The following is a 23,413-nucleotide window of genomic DNA, read 5'->3' as shown; positions in this document are numbered from 1 at the left end:
TATCCACTTTCAAGCTACAGTCTAGCCATTTTCCAATCAAATGGTATCTCAAACTCTCCTCCCCTTTCCACCAATCTGGTGGCTCACCTTTAAACAGACTCCAGAAAAATATTCTGTTTTCCAGAGAAATGTTCACTCTTGCCAAGGCTGGGCCAGCACAAGTTCCACAGAAGCGGTATTTTTCTTATTTTTCTTCAGGGTTACAAACAGCTAGTGGATGAACAAAGAGAATCCTTGCTTCTTCACACCAGTGTGTCTGGTTTTGAGTGTTTTTTTTTTTTTTTTTTCTTTAAGTCCTGTCATCCTGGCCATTAGGGTTACAGGCTTCAAATTTAAAGGAAAGATAAATGGCTAGAGGACTGGCCACAAAATTATACAGCGGTAAAATTAGGAAGAAAGCCCTACAGTTCCGGAGCCCCTGGTAAATTCCTTGGGCAACTAGACAGAATTTTCCATCACGACCAGCCCTGCCCCCCAACCACTGATTCCAAAAGAGGAGTCACTCACTGCATTGCACAGCAGTGTTCACTAAGAAGAAGAGCAAGTTCAAGGCAAAGAACCACCAACTATTTTACCTCTTTGGAGGAGACAAGGGAAGAAAGAAAGAATCTGTTCTTAAACACCATGGTTAATACTTGGTGTTTGTTAGATAGCTACCACAGGCTAGACTCTGTGCTACTAAGTACTTTTTATGGATTATCAAATTTATCCCTTATAGCTTCAAATCAGGAGGTGCTATTATTATCCCTGTGCTAGAAGAGGAAAACAAAGTTCAGAGAGGCTGAGCAACTTGCCCAATATTACAGAGCTATAAATGGTAAAGGTGGCATTTCAAGCCTGCCATTGTGACTTCAGATGCTTGCCCTTAACCATCGTGCCTGTCTCCACAGCTGGCACTGCCCTGGGATGTTCTGAGTCACAGGCTGTCAGTCCAGAGTTTAAAACAACATCTTTCTTAAAGGCAATCCATCTTAAGTATATTCAAGACAATACCAATAGCCCCTATTACAAATGAGCTCAGTGATGCATACATGTGCACAGATAAAATCATGTTGTTAGATGCCGAAAAGGCATCTGAGTTTCAACTCATTAAGCAGTTAATCAAGGTTGGCCATATTTCCAAGGCACACTTGATGTTACACACGTAGCCAGCACCGCCACCCAGTCACACCACTTAAACAGAGTAGGAACTGCATGCAGCTCCTTTCAACGGGGAAGGCAAACAGAGATTCATGCCATGTAGAGTTCCTACCACAGGCCCACCTGCCTCAGGAGACACAACAGAGAGGACCGCTATTTCTGACTCTCTTTGGAGTTGCCAGAAAACTCTAAGCATCTTTGGAAGAAGCCTTGGTTGTCGCCATACACCTTCAACTTGAAAAGTTGGTTTCGTTTTGGTACTTGGTCCTAACAAAAGCCAGCAAGCTGTAGAAAGTCCGCCTAACCCCAATGCCTAACATCACCAAATCCCAACCTGGGCTTAGAGCACATACGGTGACTCTTGAATCAGGTATCAGCCTTTGTCAAAGACACAGGGATGAGCAAACAGCACTCTTTAGAGCAAGCCAGACTCTCTATGCTTCAGTTTACTCATCTGTTAAATAAAAAAAATAAAAAAACGCATCGGTGGGAAATGAAGTTCCTTCCAAAGTGTGTGTGAAGAGTCTCTCATCCGCCAGGCACTTTATAAAAAAAACCAGTTCCTGCCCTTTCCTCGCCGCAGAAGGGAGTGGAGGCAGATAAGAAAGCATATGGATTCTATCCACTGATCACTGGGGGACGTTTCACATCGGAGCAGAGTGCCCTGGGTTTTTCTTAGCAGCACCTCTGGTCTCGCATCCAGAGCCCTGAACGTCTTGTGCGCGGTGGAGATGTTGCCCAGGCCACTTCAGTGACCGGACTTGTGCGCAAGCTGGGTTTGCCTAAGTTCCCACCACCTCCGGGAAAACAGGGAGCTCTCTTAATTCCCACAGCCATCCTTCTCCCCTATCGCACGAGGAACTTCCTGGTGCAATAAACTGTCAGACTTCACCAGAGCTGTAATGCCTTCGCCAGAAGCGCTTAACCCCGCACCTGACCCAGACTGCGGCCTGGACTGGAGTCTCCTGGCCGCTAACTCACAGTAATGCCATTACCGCCTTCTGGAGCACCGCTCAGGGTGCCGGCGGGTGCCGGCGGTCCCCCGGGGTCTAAACCACTCCCTTCCGGGAGCCCGCACGCCACCCGAGGCTGCAGGGAGGGGCGTGGACTGGCGGGCTGGCCGGGCGCGCCGCGCGGGGACTTCAAACCCGCGCGGGCCCTACGGAGGCGCGACCCTGGCACCGGAGGAAGGGCGCGGGAGCCGCGGCAGCTCTTGCCACTCGCCCGTGCAGTCCGGAGAGGAAACAGGCAGTGTCGCAGTTCTGAACACTGGCGTGCACCTCCGCGGGTCACCCCCTTCCCCGCCCCTCCTACCAGCGTAACGGGCCGCGGAGCTAACTTCCCGAAACTCTACAGAGGGAAATCCTGACCCGGCCCGCACCTCGGGGCGGGCGCGCGCCAGGGCGCGCCGGGGACGGAAGTGGGTGGGAGCAGTGGCCGCGCCGCGCCGCGCCTTTGTTACCGCTCCGGGACCCCGCGGGCCGCCGGGAGCACCCCGTCGCAACCGCCCGGCAATCGGCCGCCGGCTACCGGGTTCCCGTCGCCGCCCGGAGCAGGACCGCCCAGAGCTGGAGTAAAACTGGCCCCACCACCGGCCCCTGAGAAGGGCGCGCAGCTGCGTGTCCTAGTGTCTGCCGGCCTTAGTCTACGCTGCCGTTCCCAGCCCTGGGGCCACCGCGCGGAGGGACGTTCCTCACCTTCCCGAGCTTTCCCCCAGACCTCTGGGTGACAGAATCGCCGCTTCCCGACGGACAGCGGCGCGGCAGCCCCCGCTTCTCAGAAGCGCCACGGCCACTCCCTGCTTCCTTTCACAGAGCGAGGATCGGGTCCCCCCTCTCGGGATGATTCACTACGCTCCTTACCTGGAGGCTCTCGAACAAGTCCCCTCCCCTCCGCCGGCCCGCGCAGCGATCGGGAGCTGGCGCCCTCTGCCGGGCCACCAGCGGGAGCACCGAGGAACCGAAGGGACCGAAGAGAAGGACAGAGGGTCCGAACCTGAAGCCCACTCGAGCGCAGGAGCCCCGCACCTACCGCCGATGGACATCGCGTCCCGAGCACTGGCCTGCGCGCCGGGGCAGTCCTGGCCGCCGTAGCAGTGCTGAGGCCAGACCCCGGGGGAAGAGGACCAGAGCTGTCCTCGAGCCCCCGGGCCACTGGGCGCGTCCAGAGTCCCCCACTTGCGGGCCAGCCGGTTCAGCCCCGCCCCCGGGGATGTCCCTAAGAAACCACTATGAATAGCGTCTGCACATTTAGTTTTAAAGCACCGGAATGGCAGCTTTACCGAGTGAAAACAAAGTTTGGGTCTTGTATCTCAGTAGCCATCTCCTGCTCAAATTAAAGAGGCGGAGGGAAGGGCGGTGGCCCGTCACACCCCCAGGGTCCTAGTTCTAGGAAGTGGTTTGGGGTGAGCTCCAGGCGTATCCGCAGCCCCGGGCCACCAGGGTTCTTGGGTGCCAGTGGAGCCCTGGGTCTGGCTTGGGGCTGGAGGCCGGCGCCGCCGTGTCATTCACCCGGCCGGGAGGAGTGGCTGTCCGAATGACTCGCGCTTTCGCCAGAGTCCACACACTCGCAGCAGGTTAGCCTCTCTCCCTCCCTTTGTTCCCCCCGGTCCTGAGTGAAACTTTGCAGGGGGACTAAGAGGAGGGGCAGAGGAAAACTACACGCGGGGCCCCGCGTCCCACCACGGGGCGCCTGCACACTCACACCCCAACTTCCCAAGCCCACTCACCGGTTCGGCTCGCCGGCCGCGGTCGCCCACCTGCCAGGCGGGCCCCCCCACCCAGCACAAAGTTCTCGGCAGCGACGAAGGTGGCGGTCGCTCCGCGGCGGCGCCGGGCGGGGAGGCGCACACCGGCGCGGGACCTCGGGGACGGCGGCACCGTCCCCACACCAGCTGGCTCTCCGCGAGGGGCCCGGCGAGTCGACTCGCCGCTGCAGCCGGAGCAGAGCAAGTTGCGAGGCAGGTCAGGGCCGACCGGGAGCCTCTGTTCCCGAGCGTGGGCGCGCAAGTCGCGGCGGGGCGAGCGGGCGCCGGGTATTACTTGTAGGGCCCCCGGGTGTCGGCCGCCGGGCGCTCTGAGTGGCTCGGACGGCGCGCCAGGCCGGCTGGGCGGCACGACCCACCCCCTCGGCGCGTACCCGCCCCGGCCCGGCCCCGGGGACGCGCCCACGCGCACGCGCCTGGCGGCTCCGGGGCTCCCGGGACTCTCGCTGGGCTCCAGCCCTGCTACCCGGAGGCCCGGAGGGGCCCCGCTTACCCTTAGAGACCCGGAGCGGTCGCTCTGAGTTTGAACCGTTCGCGGTATAAAACCCACCAACGCGTGCGAACGTTGCTGTCCCCAGAACTCTGGGCCAGTTGTCAAGGAGACCGCCCTTGGTGGCCCAGACACAACTGTGCAGAAATCTTGTCACAACCCCCACCCCGCCCCCGCAAAAGGCTCCTCGAGACAGGGGACCATGCCCTATCTCAGTGGTTCTCACACTCTACACTTCAGCCAATCACAGTCCCCAGAGATTTGTTAAAACAGGGCTGGTCCTTGCCTCCCCCACCTCACTCCTCCTCCTCCTCCCTTCTCTGATTGTTTTAGCCTAACCGGCACCGGAGAATTTGCGTTTCTAACAGGTTCCCAGGTGACGCTGAGGCGGTTGTGAATATCAGTTGAAGTTTGTCAAGTACTTGGTAATCAGCAAAGCAGTAGATAGACACATTTATACTTGTTAAATCTACTTGTGCAATTTATCGGTTTCAGTAGCTAGCACTCACATTTCATTTCGTTCCAACCCTGGCTTCTTTCCCTCCAAATGCTAGATTCTTATTTTTCCTCTTGGGTATGCACTGAGCTTTTGTGTGTCCCAGCCCCCATCACAAAAGCAGAAGGCGAGTATATTACTTTGCTGGGTGGGCCATAACAACACACCAACCACAGTCTGGGTGCCCTAAACAACAGAAATTTATTTACTTACAGTTCTGGAGACCAGAAGTCCAAAATCAAGATGTCAGCATGATTATTGCTTCTGGAGCCTCTCTTCTTAGCTTGTAGATGGCCATCATCTCTTATAAAGACACCAATTGTGTTGGATTTTTGGACCCACCTAGATGACCCCATTTTAATTTACTTTCTTCTTTAAAGACCCCATCTCTAAACATAGCCACATTCTGAGGTGCTGGGAGTTAGGACTTCAACAGATGAATTTTGAGGGGATACAACTCAGCTGGTAACAGGGAGCTTCACTGACCGGAAGAGCCTAGAACAGAAACTGAGCTTCTGCCTTCTATCCCTGTGCTCTCCATGTAGGCTGGCCTGTGGATTCCTATTGCCGTAACTGAGTGCTGTGCTACACAACTGGAAGGACTTAAAACCTGGTAAAGAAACCATTCTCTCAACAGAGCATAGGGTCCTCCCGAAGATAACACCCAAAGTCCAAAATGAATATTGGGAAGCTATCAGGGATCTGGGACCCCCACCCAGCAAACATTTCAGAATTAGCCCTTTACTTTTTGCTCATGACTAGGTCCATGTCACCCTTATCTTTGTTCTGCTTTGTTGGGGCTGTGACCTCCACCTAGTACCCGTGTCATCTCCAGAAGTCTCCAGAAGGAAGGACTGTATTCAGTAAAAATATTAAAGACTCTTCATTCTTCCTGCTATCTGTGAGAGCTCTGGCAGCATTTACAGCTGGAGAAGACAGGAAGGAAGGAAGGAAGGACAGACAAGGGCTGTCTGCACTGTTCCCACACTAACCAGAGTCATGGGAAAGACTGATTTCCAGCAAATCAGTAATTGTCCTGAATTTGGAGCCCTCCAGTCTTCTTCTGATTCTGCCCTACTTCATATCTTTGCCTTGTGGCTTTGTCTAACACCAGGCCAGACTTTCCCAAGCCCCAGAGCCAAATGGCTATTAGAACACCATAGCACTCCAAACTCAGTATGTCCGTCATTGAACTCTTCCCCCAGCCATGTCCTCCTCCTGCACGGACTCGCCATCTGAGTGAATGACTCAAACACAACTCCATTCATGCCATCCAGAAACCTGGGAGCCCTCCAAGATGGGACCTGCTTGAATCCACCTGCTACTGTGTCCTTAATGTTCTTAAGAGACCAACCCTATTCATTCCTACCGCCATTGCCTCAGCCAAGCCCTTTTGAAAGATTTCTCTTCTGGTGTTTGACTCTCTTCTCCACTTGGCTTCTCAGCCAGCATCCTCTCTACTCCGTCTTCAACCATCTTTCAAAAACAGAAACCTGGTTATCCTCTGCCCTTTTTAAAACTTCTCAATGGATTCCCTTTATGTTTCAGGAGAAAACTCAAGCTTCTTTGCTCACCTCCCTCCAGAAGTTCATCTTCAATCATTTGCCCATGGGTGCCCTTTCCTGTAGCCAGGGACCACTCACAGGGCCCTGCAGCTTCATGAGGTCCTGTGCTTTCGGAACACAAATACTTAGGACATTCTTGGTCTAGAGAGAAGATGTCATTCAGCCCTCTCTGAATTAAGAGCCCCCTTGCTTCTCTCACAGCACCCCATGTGGGCTTCAGGCATAGCTCTTAGAACACTGGGGCAAGATTATTGGGTCACTTCTCTGTGTCCTCCATTAAACCATGAGCTCCTGGAGGACAAGACCTCGTCCATTTTTTGTAGGTTTGAAGTCTAGATTGGACTTGATGCTTGGGGAAAAAAAAAAGTTTGCTCTAAGCAATGAATTAATTCTTGGGAATTCAGAGGATCTGTCAAACTTAACATTTGTTAAGTTTGTTAAGCTAGAGCAATCTTCTCTTTTCTGATAATATTTGGTGAACACCCTTAAGTCATCCCCTGTTTGAATTATTAATTTATCCTTTAGAATCTCGAATTAACTTCTATGCTTCCTTTTTTTTTATTTAATTTTATTTTTTCAGTGTTCCAAGATTCATTGTTTATGCACCACTTCTATGCTTCCTTAATACTTAGGATTCTCTAGGGTTTTTCAAACTGCTGGTCAGGAGATCAGTTTTGTGGATAAAGATGAGTACCTTTGTTTTATGAAATCAAATTAGAATTGAAACAGTCCAGTGTATCCTATATAGTAAATATTATTTTCATGAAACTTTTATTTTGGTTAACTGTATTTGCAAGGTGTGTGCATGTGTGTGTGTGTGTGTGTGTGTGTGTGTGTGTGTGTACGGGGTTGTAGTATCATAATTTATTCCAAAAAAAACTGGTACAACACTCCCTTAGGAAGTGTTGGATCTATGTTCATCAGAGGACACATTTATGGAGACACTAGAGAAGGTGGAGTTAAGCAGAGAACATTTTCTGGAAAGATATTCTGAGCCACTCTTTTAATCAAGGAATTGGCAGAGTGGAGAGCAAAACACTGTCCTCCCTCTGCACACAGTAGGTGCCTCTTAAATGCTTTTATTGACTGGTGCATGCGTGGAGATGGGCAAAACTGTGCAAGATGTGCGTGGGAAGTTCTTTTGGCTGGAGTCTTACAGGGAGTAAGAAAAATGAGATCAGTGTCACAGAGAAGAGGGGAGAGGCCTGGTTTGTCGCCAGCCATTGCTGGTGTTCCCTGAGGTTTCCAAACATGAGCAAGAGGTACTATGACATGGGATTTCCTAACCTGGTTTCCATCCTGAATGTTCCCAAATCAGAAGTATGTAATTAACTGAGCCTTTGCTGAAATAAAAGTACCAATTTCTCTGTGCTCGAGTTGGAAATATAAGAAGCCTGGAGTGATTTGCAGGGGCTCAAAGCAATGTGTTCGGTTCAAGAGTCAGATTTTCTCATCTTGATAGCCCACTAGCCTAGAAAGCCTATTGAGAGAGGGCAGAAATGAGATAGGATTATGTAACAAAGGAAAATAACAAATGGCCCTTCTAAAACTATAAACTTGAGAGTTATGCCAAGTATTTCCATCCATTTTGAATGCCTTTAACCAAGGAACCGAGATCCAGCCCACAAATATTTAGAAGGCAATGTTCTCACTCCCTGGTCTAAAGTTTAGAATCTATAAAAGAAGGTTGCCATGTAAATAAAGAATACATATTCCTACTCGGTTTTTTTTTTTTTCATTGCTTAAGTCATTCTAGCCCGAGTAGTATAGAAGAATAAAAATTTGGGTCAGGGGAAGATAGAAAAGACTTTTAAAAGGAGAGACAAAGAGGGTAAACAAGAGAAAGCCAAAATTATAATTAAGAAGAAATTCTAGAGGACAACTCTCTACTCTCTCGTTTCTAAGTAGAAATACACTTGGCCATGAACATTATAGAATTATATTTTGAATTCGGAAGATGGGCAAAATCTGAAAGGAATCAGACTGTGGCAAGCACGAGTTTTAACCAAACTTTAAGATGAGTTCCAAATTCTACTTCTTTGGCTTTGGGGAAAAAACAAAAACAAAAACGAAACAACAAAATAAACACAGCAGGATGGATTGGGGAAAAGAAAAGGTGGCTTTGAAAAATTCCTGAAGGGGCACCTGGGTGACTCAGTGGGTTAAGTCTCTGCCTTCAGCTCAGGTCGTGATCCCAGGTCCTGGGATCGAGCCCTGCATCGGGCTCTTTGCTCTCTGCCTGCCTCTCTGCCTACTTGTGATCTCTGTCTGTCAAATAAATAAATAAATAAACTCTTAAAAAAAAAAAAAAGAAAGAGAAAAGTTTCTGGAGCTGAAGTATTCTTTGATATTATTTATAACACTGGTCATTTCTCAACTGTCCAACTGGACACCAGTCGAATTTTCTCCCTGAAATACAGAGAAGATTCTTTATCTATATTGATTCTTTATCTATGTTGAATCGGCCCTTCCTTATCTTTTGTAATTTTACCATTAACAAAGCTCTATTTAAGACCTTGAAAATCAGCAGTAGTTTTGGTAGTTACTATCAGAGGAATATGTGACCTTCCTTCCAATAAAAGTTGAAAATAGAGGTGGGGCAGAACTAAGCAGAAGTTGCTCACCTCCTTCAAAGTAGCTGCTCTAGGGGACCATGGGCTTAGTTCCTTTATGCTGTTGCCTCTTTGGACACTGGCAGCTCTTTTTTAAAGATTCAAATTGGTAGTGAACCTTCAACCTTTGCCTGCTTGATTTTGTCTCCTCTCTACCTCGTGGTCACTTCCTCGTTCTAGCCTCCTATTGGCTACAGACTGTTTCCCAGTCTAGCATTGCGGTTTCCTTGCTTCTCCAGGCTCTGAAGGTTGCAGAGCCAGCCCCATGGGACTCAAAGCTGTGTTACTTTGAGCTAGTTATTTAACCTCTCTGTTCCTCAGCTTCCTCACCTACAAAAGGGGGATAATAAGAGAACCCCTCCCTTTGAGGCCTGTTGTAAAGAACTTTGGATGATACTTCAAACATGGTAAGTGTTAAATCAACTATTTTTAGTTTTTGGAAGTGAAAACTTCATCCATCACTGATGGATAAAGAAGATGTGAGATATATACATATATATATGTATATACATATATATATATATAAATATATATATGTGGAATATTACTCAACCATCAGAAAGAATGAATATTTACACTTACATCAACATGGATGGAACTGGAGGGTATTATGCTGAGTGAAATAAGTCAATCAGAGAAAGAAAATTATCATATTGTTTCACTCATATGTGGAATATAAGAAACAGCACAGGGGATCATAGGGTAGGGGAGGAAAAATTGAATGGGAAGTCATCAGAGAGAGAAAAAACCCATGAGAGTCTCTTAACTATAGGAAACAAACTGAGGGTTGCTGGGGGGGAGGGTAGAGGGATAGAGTAAATGGGTGATGGGACTAAGGAGGTCATGTGATGTGATAAGCACTGGGTGTTTTATGCAACAGATGAATTACTGAACTCTATATCTGAAACTATTGATATACTATAAGTTGGCTAATTGAATTTAAATAATAATAATAAAAAAGAAGTGAGATCATGACAGTTGCTTAGAAGTTAGCCAGTGAAAAATGACAAAAGAAAACCTTGGGAAGCTATTCTGCTAGTATTTGAACGGTCTTGTTACACGAACTGTTTGCTTCAGAGAGTCAACATTCATTTTTATGCCACCATAAAACCACCTGAGTGACCTTGGAAATATCATCTCTACCTGCTGCAGCCTTGGTCAGGGGATGGTTTCTACTTTCCCAAGACAGATGAGCGCCCTAGGATAGGCCACTCCCTGCAAGCCTCGTGAACAGACCCCAACCCAACAACACCCCGTGATGTTTCGGAAATTTTCCTGAACTTCTTTGAAACCTGATCTCACCCAAAGCCTATATGCCACACTTCAAGCCTGTTCCCCCCAGTTCTATTTCTGGATGAGGCCAGTCTTTCCGGAGCTGGAGTCCTCCTGATTCTATTGTGTTTCTGAACCGCTGCAGAGAGAATGCATTTCTTATCATTCCACCTTGTTTATTAAAAACAGCCCTTTTATCTTCCTTATAAAACCTTGCCTAGCTCTAAACTAGAATTTTATTTAATATGGCAGGATAAAAAACAAGTAATTCTCCCCCTCAGGATGAACTAGAACAACACAGGAAATAAAAGACTAGGCACGCAGTCAGAGGCTCACAGAGCCTTTTCCTGCTGGGAATATTGATCTAAGACATGCCTTCTGACTCTAACCTGATATGCCTTCGAGAAGATGACCTGAGAAAAGACGTAAAGAAACCAAAGTGCAGTAAATTAAAGCCAAGAGGCTTGCGTAGCCATAAAAACACTGGACTTGGGGTGCCTGGGTGTCTCTGGGTTAAAGCCTCTGCCTTTGGCTCAGGTCATAATCCCAGAGTCCTGGGATCGAGCCCCGCATCAGGCTTTCTGCTCTGTGGGGAGCCTGCTTCCTCCTCTCTCTCTGCCTACTTGTGATCTCTGTCTGTCAAATAAATAAATAATCTTAAAAAAAAAAAATAAAAACACCCGACTTGATCCTATGGCGATCAAAAGATCTTTTTTATGACATCTGACACCATCTGTATGTCAGGGCTCAGGGGATACAATCAGGAGGTTTTCCGGCAAGCTACAGGACGGTCTAACGACCTGGTCTTAGAAATTGTAGTTAAATCCAGAGGCACATCCTTCAAAGGGCTCAAAGAAAACTAGCAGCTCATCTGCGCTGAAAATCAAAATCTGGAGTTAACACAGGACTTAAGACTAGTGCTTTCTTCCAGACAGTGTAATAGATCTTTCCTAAGAAATGAACGCTACCGGGGTGCCTGGGTGGCTCAGTGGGTTAAGCCGCTGCCTTCGGCTCAGGTCATGATCTCAGGGTCCTGGATCGAGCCCCGCATCAGGCTCTCTGCTCAGCAGGGGGCCTGCTTCCTCCTCTCTCTCTGCTGCCTCTCTGCCTACTTGTGATCTCTTTCTGTCAAATAAATAAATAAAATATTAAAAAAAAAAAAAAAAAAAAAAGAAATGAACGCTACCATTGCAGAGCAGGACAGCAAAATGCCTATGTTGCCAGGGCTCCCAACTAGGGTTTTGGGGGGTGGCAGACGGGCTTGGTGGCAGACTTCAGACATTCTGTGTATCTTCTGATTGTTGCCACTGCTAGTTTCTTGTCACCCACGGTGCTAGCTGTCCTGACTCTGTTCCTTCCTCACTCCACACTGCCCTTCTTTCCCGAAGTTAACAGGAGGATAGCAGTACTGTTAGGTTGCTTTCAGCTAAAAGTAACAGAAAGTCCTTTCTTTCTTAGCTTCCAGAATGGGGCTTCATTATGGGAAGTCCAGAGGGCTTCAGGATTTACTCTGTCCAGTGGCTCTAGTTCTGCTGCCCTGTGGGTTCTTTTTGTGAGTTTCATCTTCAGGTTGGTGGCAAGAAGATGCTGCATCTGGTCCCAGGCCTCAGAGCTGAGCTGGACAATATCCAAAGAAGAAAGAGAAGTCTTTTCTAGAAGCTTTTTGAGAAGACTGAAAAGTAAGTTTCCCCTAAACCACCAGGAAATTTAAAACCTCTCCTTGCACACCAATGGCCTGAGTTATTTGTGCTCATTGCAAAGGCAGTCACTGGCAAGAAGGGTGACAATGCCCCTGAACCAGTTAGGCCTCGCCCTCGTGTCGAGGGCTCCGTGACTCCATGACTCTGGGAGGAAGGAGAGAGGCCTAAACAAAATTGGAGATCTATTACCCAAAAAAATAAAAAATAAAAAATAAAATAAAGAATGCTGAATAGGCAGTTACGCTGTCCTCTGCCATAGGATATATTGTTATTATAATTTTGAATGACAGTAATAAAAGCTGTGGTAATTGTTATGCTGCCCCCAAATTTTCTGCCTCTTTGCCTTCTGAGCACATGGTAGTATTGGAAAACCCGACCCTCTTGTGGGGTCCTGTCACTGGATCTGGCCAGTGACCTGAGGACAGAAGTGGTATGTTTGGCTTTTGAACTAGTTTCTACCCCAGGGACCAGCAACACTTCAGATGATGGCTGCCCTACTAGCCTGTGCTCTGGAGTCACGACAGGGGAGAGAAGAGCCTCCAGGCCACTTGCAATGGACAAGGGGCATGATAAAGAAAAAAAACACGCTTGGATATTTGAGCTAGTTTGTTCCTACTGCAAAAGTCTTGCGTACTTTGACCAATATAATAGCTAATATCTATGCACTGTTTACAGTGTTCTAGGCATGTGATTAAGGCATTATCATTAGTTCCTATGGGACATCAGGAGGGGTAGAGCGATGGGACATCAGGAGGGGTAGAGCACCAACCATTTACCCACAACCCCAAAATAACTATTCCTAAGCATTTGTATCAACTGGCTCTTACTTAGGTTGTACCTAAGTATGGATTGCTCCCTACCCCCCATACAATGGGTGATTGTTCTAGGGATTTGGGGGAAGAAAAAAAATAAATTTGTGTGTGTGTGTGTGTGTGTGTGTGTCTAGGGGTCTTCAGAAAGAGATCAGGAACCTTCGGGTGTACATACAAGATGGGACTTCAATAAGAGGCCAGAGGGGAAAATATGCTATTGGAATAAAATTACCTTTTGTTTCTGCACATCTTACAATCAATGCACTGACTACATTTTATTCCACTATCTTTGATGTTTTTATACCAAACAGCTTGGAAGATAGAGATAATGTCTTCCCTAGAGCAAAGAGCACCACCCTGAAAAGTAGAGATAGTATCTTTTCCCAAAGCAAAGGCAGGTATATTTATAATCCAATTTAATAAAGATAACATCTCCCTCCACAGCAAAGTGAGTGTGCTTAAGTGCCCAGTATAAAAGAGTTAGTTTCCTTAAGCACAGGGTTCCTCTCCTGGAATGCAACCCTCTTTGTATGTAGCTGTCATCACTTTGTGGGAACTAATGCTTGTGATGCAAAAATTCTGATACGCAGGGCACCTGGCTGGCTCAGTGGGTTAAGTCTCTGCCTTCGGCTTGGGTCATGATCTCAGGGTCCCAGGATTGAGCCCCACATTGGGCTCTCTGCTTGGCAGGGAGTCCACTTCCCCTACTCTGTGCCTTCCTCTTTGCCTTCTTGTGATCTCTCTCTCTCTGTCAGATAAAATCTTAAAAAAAAAAAATTCTGATATGCTAGTTACTGCTATAGCTATGGGTAACAGAGTGCCCTCTGTCTCTGACCCAGGAGTGTTGTGTCCCCTGGAAGCACTCACAAAACTGTGGTAGGCTAATTTGCTAGTTTGCAAATGGGGGTAAATCACATATGTGGTTGTTTATGGACAGGTAACATTCCAAATTAAGTATATAGATAGACATTAGAGAGAAACCTTGTTTACAAAGACTTTGCCCAGAGAAATTCATTTTCCAAGTAATTTCTTTATATTCCTTTCTTCAACCTGGCAGACTCAGATGATTCAAACTCCCAAGGTCAGGTACAGCCTTTGAGCTGGGTTGCAGATGTGCTCCATTACTCTCACCTGCTGTCACCTGTTGGAAGAATTTTCTCTGGAATCTTCACATCTACCTGAGAACCTAAGTAACCAGCTTGTAAAAATAAACCAGAATGCTTTCCCAGAGCGTCACTCTCAGATTGCCCAAATGAAGGTCCACTCTGGTAGTCCCTGCTTTCTGTTTTCAAATATCAAGAAACTGATACTGCCCAGGTTTCCAAATTAGAAATGAAATCCACTCAGTGAGAATCCTATTTGAACAGAGAGTGGAACTGATTCTAAGTGTTTGGTCTAAGCTTCAACGTCTAACTTAAAATGTGTCAACTACCATGTCATGAATGAAACAAACTTATGACAGACAATCACGAGTCAGACAGCAATGGGGTGTACAGAGCTCTTTTCACCCAGTCATGCATTTTCCTCTACAGTTCACATCACAAGTCATACATGGAGTATGGTGCAAGTGTGTTTTTACCATTGCAAGAAACAAAGACAAATGAAACAATGTGCATGGAATTGAGACCATACAGGCAATAATCTTTAAACCCAAGATCCAAGTCATTGAGTCAGACTTCAATGATTTTTTTTTTAAATGAATCTTCATTGTGTCAAACTGTCAGCCATATCTTATCCAGATCTATGAGATTCGGGAGAAAAACTTCTCTTGGAGTAAAAATGAATCATCAGTATGGCATTTCTGCAAAGATCTCAACCCACTGACTTTTAGTATTAGTTCATTTATTTATTAATTCAATCTTAATAATTTACTGAAGACTTATTAATGTCCTAGGTTAAAACAGATACAATCCCTGCTCTTAGAAATATTCACACAAGAAGGGTTTAATTTTGAAATATGTTAGGCGTTATGAAGAAAAAGTAAATGGTGCTTTGAAAACTTATAACGGCAACCCTAACCACTTCTGGCAGGCTCGAGGAAGGCTTTCCTGAAGATGGGCATTGGAGCTGAACTCTCAAGGCTTTAAAGGGATTTAGTGCACAAAGAAATTGGAAATGGAACAGCGATGACAGGGGAAGGCTAGAAGGTTATTTCAGGCTAATAGAACAGCACAATCAAAGCCCTTATAGCACATGCATACTTGCTACTTTGAGGACAATGAAAAAGGTCAAGTCTAAAATTGGGGACAATTTGAGGTACAAAATACATAATGATGGCAATAGATTGTAACTTACAGAAAAAATAAATATCCGTCAGTCCACAATGATAATCAGCAATTGAATAAATAAACAGGGGACAAAAGCTCTTCCTTACAGTAGACTCCCAACTTATAAATGTTAAAGGGAGGATGAAAATAGAACATCACCATTTGAAAAACATCACGGTAATAATGATTGCATGCAAGAATCATCAACTGATGAAAAAATTGGTGAGTAAAATTATAATGAGAAACAGAATATTTACATAGATTCAAAATTTCTCTTCTCCCCACTCTTCTTCCCCTTAATGAAGAGTAACTTTACAATGGAGAAACTTGGCTGATACCATCTTAACAAGGGCTCGAAATTAACATCACCAATAATGAGACATTAACATCACACGCCTCCTGATAAAATAGACTGAGACATTCTTGCCAAATTACGTATCACCTGATCCTAACATGAGAAAACATCAGACAAACCGAAACTGAGAATTATGCTACTAGATAACTGTCCTATGTTCTTCAAGACTTGTCAAGGTCATAAACAACAAGAAAGAATAGGGATCCTCTCCAGATCAGACACAAAGGAGACAGGACACTCCCATGCAGTGAGGAGTCATTGACTAGATCCTGAACCAACCATGGAAATCCAAGTAAAATCTATAGATTAGTTCCTAGTATTGCATATGAACGTTAATTTCCTGTTTTTGATAATTATACTCTGGTTACGTAAGATGTTCACATTTAGGGAAGCTGGGTGAAAGGTACATGGAAAATCTTTGTAAGTGTTTTTGAACCTTTTTTTTTTTTGGTATGTCTGAAATTATTTAAAAAAAAAAGAAGAAGAAGGAGCTAAAGGAAAAAGGTTGGGGCCACCAGAGCATAGAAAGTGAAAAGTGGATGGTGAGGTGGGCAGCTTGAGACTACACAGGAATTTATGTTCTAGGTGACGTTAGAATTGAGTCTTTGCCCCAAGAGCAAAGGAACACACTGAAGGGTTATAGGCAGGGCAGAGACCATATCGGCTACAGTGGGATAAATGGGTGAGCAGCAGCCTAGAATATATGCTGAGATCAGTTTAAGAAAGATATTGCAAGCGTACAAGAGAGAGGCTGCTGCCAGCTTGGTCTACGGTGGTGACAGCAAGAATGGATGACTATGTCTAGAGGTATTTAGGAAGTAGTCATGAAGAGATGTGGGTATGGAGATCGACCAGGACGTGGGTGTTAAGAATGACTGTACATTTCTGGCTTGCCCAAGCAGAGAAATAGAGAAGTTATTCACCAAGAGAGAGCAAACACTGAAAAGGGTAGAGATGTTGTGAGCTCAGCCTTGGGTACTTTGAGTCTGAGCTTCCTTTGATGGACCCAAATGTTGATGTCAGAAAAGGCATTTGGATTTTAGGGGAAAGAAGCTCAGAGGCAAAGTCTGAGGTGGAAAGAAATGATGATCATTGAAGCAGCTTTTCTCCAGAATAGTGGGGGAGAGATGGGCAAACAAAAGAGTTGTGATTTAGCCTAGAAAGTACAAAACTTGAGTTATGAATAAAGTCCTATATGAGCAGAAAGGAGGGGCAGCTACTAATGTGGGGAACCAAGAATGGGTTTCATAGAGCAAGTGCTGTCAAGATGAGCTTAGAAGGATGGGCAGGAGTTTGTTAGGTTAGGGCAGAGGAATTTTTGGACAATCTGCATGAATATTCTTTTTTTTTAAGATTTTATTTATTTATTTGACATACAGAGATCACAAGTTGGCAGAGAGTAGGCAGGGAAAGAGAGAGGAGGAAGCAGGCTCCCTGCTGAGCAGAGAGCCCGACGTGGGGCTTGATCCCAGGACCCTGGGATCATGACCCAAGCCAAAGGCAGAGGCTTTAATCCACTGAGCCACCCAGGTGCCCCAGGACAATCTACATGAATATTCTTATATCTCTCTAACTGATAACCAGGTCAGTCCTACAAGTCCTGCTAACAGGCAGTGGTTGTTGGTCAACTATGTGGGCTCTACAAGCAGAAAGAAGGCAGTGCATTTTCAGTTCTCCAAATGGTCTTTCTTTGCCCTTTTCCCTTATTGGGTGTATTTTGAACTTTATCTGCAATGCATGAACATTCAAGAGTTGTTCTTCTTTCTCTCCTGCAATGCTCCTCCCATCAAAAGTACTCCAAAACGATAGGGCACTATAGACTGTTTCCAAGGTGATTACTTGTTGGTTCAGATGTTGACAGATTGATAATGACTTACTTGGGTTATGACCTCTGGGTCATTTCCATTGTAATGAGGGATTGAAACAGTCCCACCAGAACCAGTTGCAAACTGTGGGACTTGTGCTTTGTAGCAGGAATTACAGGTTCAGAAGGACTTTTCTACAGGGCCCCTCACTAAGTACCCATATTGCAAATGACCCCATGTCATTTAGAGCTCTTTTCCACCCCCACACACTGAGGGATACACTGTCTTCCCATCAATAACTTGGCTCGAGATCACAGTGGTTATCAAAATGGGAATAGAAGGGAGGATACATGCCTGAGGCTTAAGTATCCAAAGCTTCCAGTGATTCTGAAAAATTGCCAAAAGGATTGAGAAGCTTAGAGAAAGAACTTTTTTCTTCCTTCTTCCCCCAGGTTTGTAAGCCACTGCTCAAGAACCCTTAAGTCTTCTTTCTACAGAGTCAGAGTAACTGAATTTGGCTCTCCGGGATGACTGAATTACTATGCTGCATCCCCTTGTGATCTTGGCTACCGTCCGTTTGAGGACCACCTCTTAGGGGAAACCATGGCTTAGACCGCATTTTCATCTATACACATTCTTCATGAATTTCTTGAGATAGTTTCAAGATAGCATGTACCCTTTGCCCCATACTTTTGTCCATAACTACAAAATGGGACAATTTGAGCAGAAAGTCATATTAGAACATTTATTAAACTAGCCATGAGCCACTGGTATTTGAAACTGTCCTCAACAGTACCATTTACAGCGGCATCAAAAACCATAAGTTTAGGGACAAATTTAGTGGAATATATGTAACATCACAAATTTAGTGGAATATATGTAACATCAGTGAAAACTACATGCTGTGGCTAAATAAAGGAGACCTAAATAAATGGAGAGAAATATTGTGTCCCCAAATTGGAAGATATTGTTTTCATATTAGTTCTTCCCAAATTGACCTATGGATATACTCTGGTTTCTCTTCAGATCGCATAAATCTTTCGCCTTTTACCAAATTGACCTATGGAATTAATGCAATCTCAATAAAAATGCAATTCCAACAAATAAAAATAAAAATCCCCCCAAATATATATTTTAAATATATATATATTGACTAGCTGATTTTAACCATTAGATAGAAATGTAAGAGATCTGTAATACCTCAACCAATTTTGAAACAGAAGAGTAAAGTTGGAGGACTTACACTACCTAATCTCAAGACTTATCTTAAATATTGGAATCAGGACAAGTTGGTATTGGTATATGAATAGAGATCGAGATTGAAAAACCAGACGAGAATCCAAAAATAGGTTCACACATACACAATTGATTTTTAACAAAAATGTCAATGTAATTTCGTATGGGTTCCAGTCATACATATGTATTTGCAGTACATCCAACAATGTACTTATGCCAGAACACTTAAGAACTCTTCAAACATATTAATGGAAAACAATCCAATAAAGAAATGATTAAAAATGATAAAGAAATTTAAAGAGACATTTCGTACAAGAATGGCCAATTAGCACATGAAAAGATGCTCGTTGTCATTAATTAGTAGGGAAATGCAAATTAAAAGCACAAGAGAAAACTGCTACACACCCATTAGAATCTCTAAAATTAAAGACATACCAATTTGGAAGCCAGTGTTGGCAAGGATGTGGAGCAGTGGAACTCATACATTGCCGGTGGGAAAGCAGAATTGTGCAACCACTATGGAAAAGGGTTTGGCAGTTTCTTATAAAAACACACTTTAAAGGATAACACCCAGAAATCCTATTCCTAATATTTACCCAAGAGAAATGAAAACATATGTCCATGGAAAGACGTGTAGACAAATGCTCATAGGAGCTTAATTCATAACAGTTAAAAAGTGGAAACGACCCTAATTTCATCCATAGGTGAGTAGATAAACACATGAGGGATAGTCACATGCTGGAATGCTGGTCAGCCATAAACCAGGATGAACTTTTCCTGTATGCAGTGACGTGGTTGGATCTCAAAAACATTACGCTGACACACCAAGGAGTACATACTGGATGGTTCCATTTATTTATTTATTTATTTATTTTATTTTTTTTTTTTTAAAGATTTTATTTATTTATTTGACAGAGAGAAATCACAAGTAGACAGAGAGGCAGGCAGAGAGAGAGAGAGGAGAGAGGGAAGCAGGCCCCCTGCTGAGCAGAGAGCCCGATGCGGGACTCGATCCCAGGACCCTGAGATCATGACCTGAGCCGAAGGCAGCGGCTTAACCCACTGAGCCACCCAGGCGCCCTGGATGGTTCCATTTATAAGAAATTCCAGAAAAGACAAATCTACTCTACAGTAACAGAAAGCAGATCAGTGGTTGCTTAGAGCTGGGGATTGAAGAGCCGACTGGGAAGTTTCCCCAGGGCATTTTCTGAGATGAGGCAAATGTTCTGCATCTTGATGGTAGCACTGGTTACTTAGGTGTATAAACATGTCAGAACTCATCAAAATGTACATTTTAAGTAGGTACATTGATGGAATTAAAATTATGCCTCAGTGAAGTTGCCGTAACAGAAAGAAAAAAAAAAATTAGTGAGTAGAAGATACTATGCTACACCAATATTGAGCCGTGAGAAGCCTGCATAGAGACAGAGAGAATTCCTGGGAAACCCCAGCCTGTAAAAGGTCCTCATCTTGATGATGACCCCAGGGGCTTGTGGGAGCTGCCTCCCGGCTTGCTATAGGCAAACACCTGGCCTGGTGTTCAGCATCTTGGCCACCATGAGACACCATTGTTTGCACTGAGTCATGGGACTGAACTCGGTTGAAGGATCTTACCTCTTCTTCCTAGCTCTGGTCTGCTGCCTGATTTTGTAGGATGCTGTCTCTTGTTTCCTATCTTCCCAGAGCTCCCAGCGAGTGGAGAAACTCATGCTTGCCCCACCAACTCTCACCTGAAGCTAAGGTTTTTTCGAATTTCACGGAGAGGGGCAATATAACTACCTTTGCCTTCACGGGCCCTTTTTTCTCTTCCCCTCACCACTTCTTCCCCAAATTGCATCCTACTTCTATTGGATTCTGCTGAAACCTCTCTGTCTTTGCAGGTCTTAGCTCCTATCCCTTGGTTCCACGTCTCCATGTCACTGGGATGTAGCACAGAAGAATCAGGACTTTCCCTTTGATTTCAGAGTGACCCAGGGACTCAGAAAAGGATGGGATAGCCCCACATGAGACAGCAGCCACCAGGGCAATGCCTGTCATGTTGAGACTTCACCGTAAAACCTTCCTTTGAGGCACAACAGTCAGCCATTTGCCCCCAAATAATCTATTTAAATGTGATTGCACTTTTGGTTAGTTCTTACTTTTACAAGGTAGAGTGCAAACTCCTTAGCATTGTCGACCAGGCCATCACAGCCTGGTCTTTGTATCTGAGGTCCCCGCCCTCACTTGTCCTCATCTGCCTGGTAACACTTCAAGCCTCAGCTGAAGCGTTCCCTCGTGCATGAAGTCTGACCTGCACTCAGGTGAGCCTGTGTCAGCTGGCCTCCTTGCTCAGTTCTTTCCCTGTCTCTGTTACAGGACCTACCACAATCCCACAGTGACTCAACTGTCTGACCCTCTCTCCACAGAAATGTCCAGCTTATCGAGGGCAGAGATAACAGCATGTCTATTTTTCATGCCTTCTGTGCCAAGCACTGCTCCTAACCCACAGTAAGCACTCAAGTCATGAGTACCTCAGTGCTTGGTGCTGTAAGGGACACAGATACTGCGGAAGCTCGGCTTCTATCTCATGGAGCTTTGCCGGCCAGCAGGCCAGCTGAACACTCCCATAACTGTAATGCAAGGGAAAGTGTGAGATATTAGCTTAAATGTTGAACAGGATTGAGTGGCAAGGGAGAAGGTCCAACAATTGGTACAGATGTTTGAATTTATCTACTACTTGCTAATTTTTAGTGAGTACTTTCCCCGGGCTGAAGACCAGTTTGGTCCATGTTGCATTAGTTTCCTGGGGCTACTGTGACATAGAGACAAACCGGGTGGCTGGAAACAAGAGAAATGTATTCTCTCACCGTTCTGGAGGCTAGAAGTCCCAATCAAGGTTTCAGCAGGGCTTTCTGTGTTCCTTCTGAAGGCTATGGGGAAGACTCCTCTCTTCTCGCTTCCAGCTTCCAGTGGTTTCTGGCAGTTACTCATGTTCCTTGGCTTGTAGCTGCTTTACTCCCATCTCTGACCCTATCACACGACCCTCTTCCCTATGCGTATGTACAGGTCTCTGTGTCCCCTCCTTTTCTTGTGGCAGCAGTTGTTGGCTTGAGGGTCTTCCTTAATCTAGTAGGACCTCATCTTAATTGATTACAACGGCTAAAGCTCTATTTCCAAATAAGGTAACATTCTTTTCTTTTTTTAATTAAAAAGATTTATTTATTTGTTTGTTTATTTATTTATATGAGAGAGAACACAAACACATGCAGGGGGAGAAGTAAGGGGAGAGACAGAGGGAGATGGAGAAGCAGGCTCCCCACTAGCAGAGAGCCCTGGGTAGGGCTTGATCCCAGGACCCTGGGATCATGACCTGAGCTGAAGGCAGATGTTTAACCTACTGAGCCACCCAGGTGCCCCCAAATAAGGTAACATTCTGAGGTTCCAGGTGGAGGTGAATTTTAGAGGGATGCTATTTAACCCACTATACATGAATGATCTCATTTACTTTTCACCACAATTATATGAAGTAAGTGTTGTTGCAATATCCATTTTATACATGAAGAAATTATAGAGGACTAAAATGGTTGCCCAAAGAAACATACCAGAAATGCCAGGAATTCTGATGTTAAAGCATTTTGTCAGAGTACCCACTGTGATCCACCTCTCTTAAAACTTAAAAAACAAAACACAACTTTTAAAATTGTGAACTATATCATTTAATTACCATAGTGTATGGAAAATAAATGTACAGATTAAGGAATATCAACAAAATGAATACCTATCTATCACTCAGGTTTTTTTTTTAAAAGATTTTATTTATTTATTTGACAGACAGAGATCACAATTAGGCAGAGAGGCAGGCAGAGAAAGGGGGTGGGGAGTAGGCTCCCTGCTGAGCAGAGAGCCTGATGTGGGGCTCCATTCCAGGACCCTGAGATCACGACCTGAGCTGAAGGCAGAGACTTAACCCACTGAGCCACCCAGGCACCCTCTATCACTCAGTTTAAGAAGCAGAACACTACTGGTCCCTTAGACACACAATCCCATTCTAATCCCTTCACCCACAGATACGAGTCTTTGATCACTCTCTAATATACTTTCTGTATAGCAACTTCTGTCTGTGAATCAGTTTCCCAGGTAACCCAGCCTCTGAGGATTGGCAGCAAAAATGATCCAAGAAAGCACACCTTAAAGTAAGATTTTTAGACATTGATATCCCACATGTGGGACTATATGACAAGGAAGACACCAGTGCTGTTGGTAAGTGGGTCACCTAGCACGCTGTGGTGGTGGTACTGGGCCTGCTGGGGGCAGGGAACATTCAGGGTATGTGTTAGAGTCTCTAGGATTGTGAATTAGTTAAATGGCTGGGGTGAAGAAAAGATAATATATTAAATACTTAATGCTGGGCTGGCGTGTAGTATCCACACCCCAAATCTCAGTGACTTAATACAGCAAGAGTTCATTTCTAGCTCACATTATGTCTCAACTTTGGTTGGTAAGTCGAAGGGGGAGGATCACCCAGTTGCATACACTCAAGCAGGGACAAAAGTAGACAGAGCCTCCTTCATCTTGTGGCTTTCACATTCACAACACAATGTCGGCGGGACCTCTGCAAAAGCACAGGAGAAGCAGAAATATGAAGTATAGTTCCCCCCCACGATAACTCCATGGCCCACACTTGACTGCAAGAGATGCTAGAAAAAGTAATCTTTCTGTGTGCCCAGGAATTGAAAAATGGATGGGAGGGACGCCTGGGTGGCTCAGTCGGTTGAGTGTCCCAACTCTTGGTTTCGGCTCAGTTCATAGTCTCAGGGTCGTAGGGTCAAGCCCCGTGGTAAGCCCTATGATGGGCTCCATGCATAGAGGCGAGCCTGCTTGAGATTTCCTTCCTCTCCCTCTGCCCCTCTCCCGTTCTCA

At 45.4% G+C, this 23,413-nt stretch overlaps 2 protein-coding genes across 4 annotated transcripts in view; one reads left to right on the top strand and one right to left on the bottom strand.

Moving 5' to 3' along the window:
- LOC309870353 (uncharacterized protein) overlaps positions 1-6,366 on the bottom strand; it is a gene marked incomplete at its 5' end in the record, with an annotated part of 30,906 nt that extends 24,540 nt beyond the window's left edge. Inside the window, 2 exons of the mRNA XM_082742486.1 lie at positions 3,869-4,512; positions 6,260-6,366. Coding sequence (XP_082598612.1) covers positions 3,869-4,512; positions 6,260-6,366 — 751 coding nt within the window. The remainder of the gene's footprint in view (positions 1-3,868; positions 4,513-6,259) is intronic.
- Positions 4,054-23,413, top strand: part of SVIL (supervillin) — a 205,448-nt gene continuing 186,088 nt past the window's right edge. For all 3 annotated transcript variants that reach the window (XM_082740814.1, XM_082740813.1, XM_082740809.1), the window contains exon 1: positions 4,054-4,244. The gene's annotated coding sequence lies outside the window, so the exon portion shown is untranslated. The remainder of the gene's footprint in view (positions 4,245-23,413) is intronic.

Source organism: Mustela nivalis (assembly GCF_964662115.1).
Source record: "Mustela nivalis genome assembly, chromosome: 7".
NCBI classification, from domain to species: Eukaryota; Metazoa; Chordata; class Mammalia; order Carnivora; family Mustelidae; genus Mustela; species Mustela nivalis.
The sequence above is the reverse complement of the archived record's forward strand: the minus strand, read 5'-3'. Positions and strand labels throughout refer to the sequence as shown.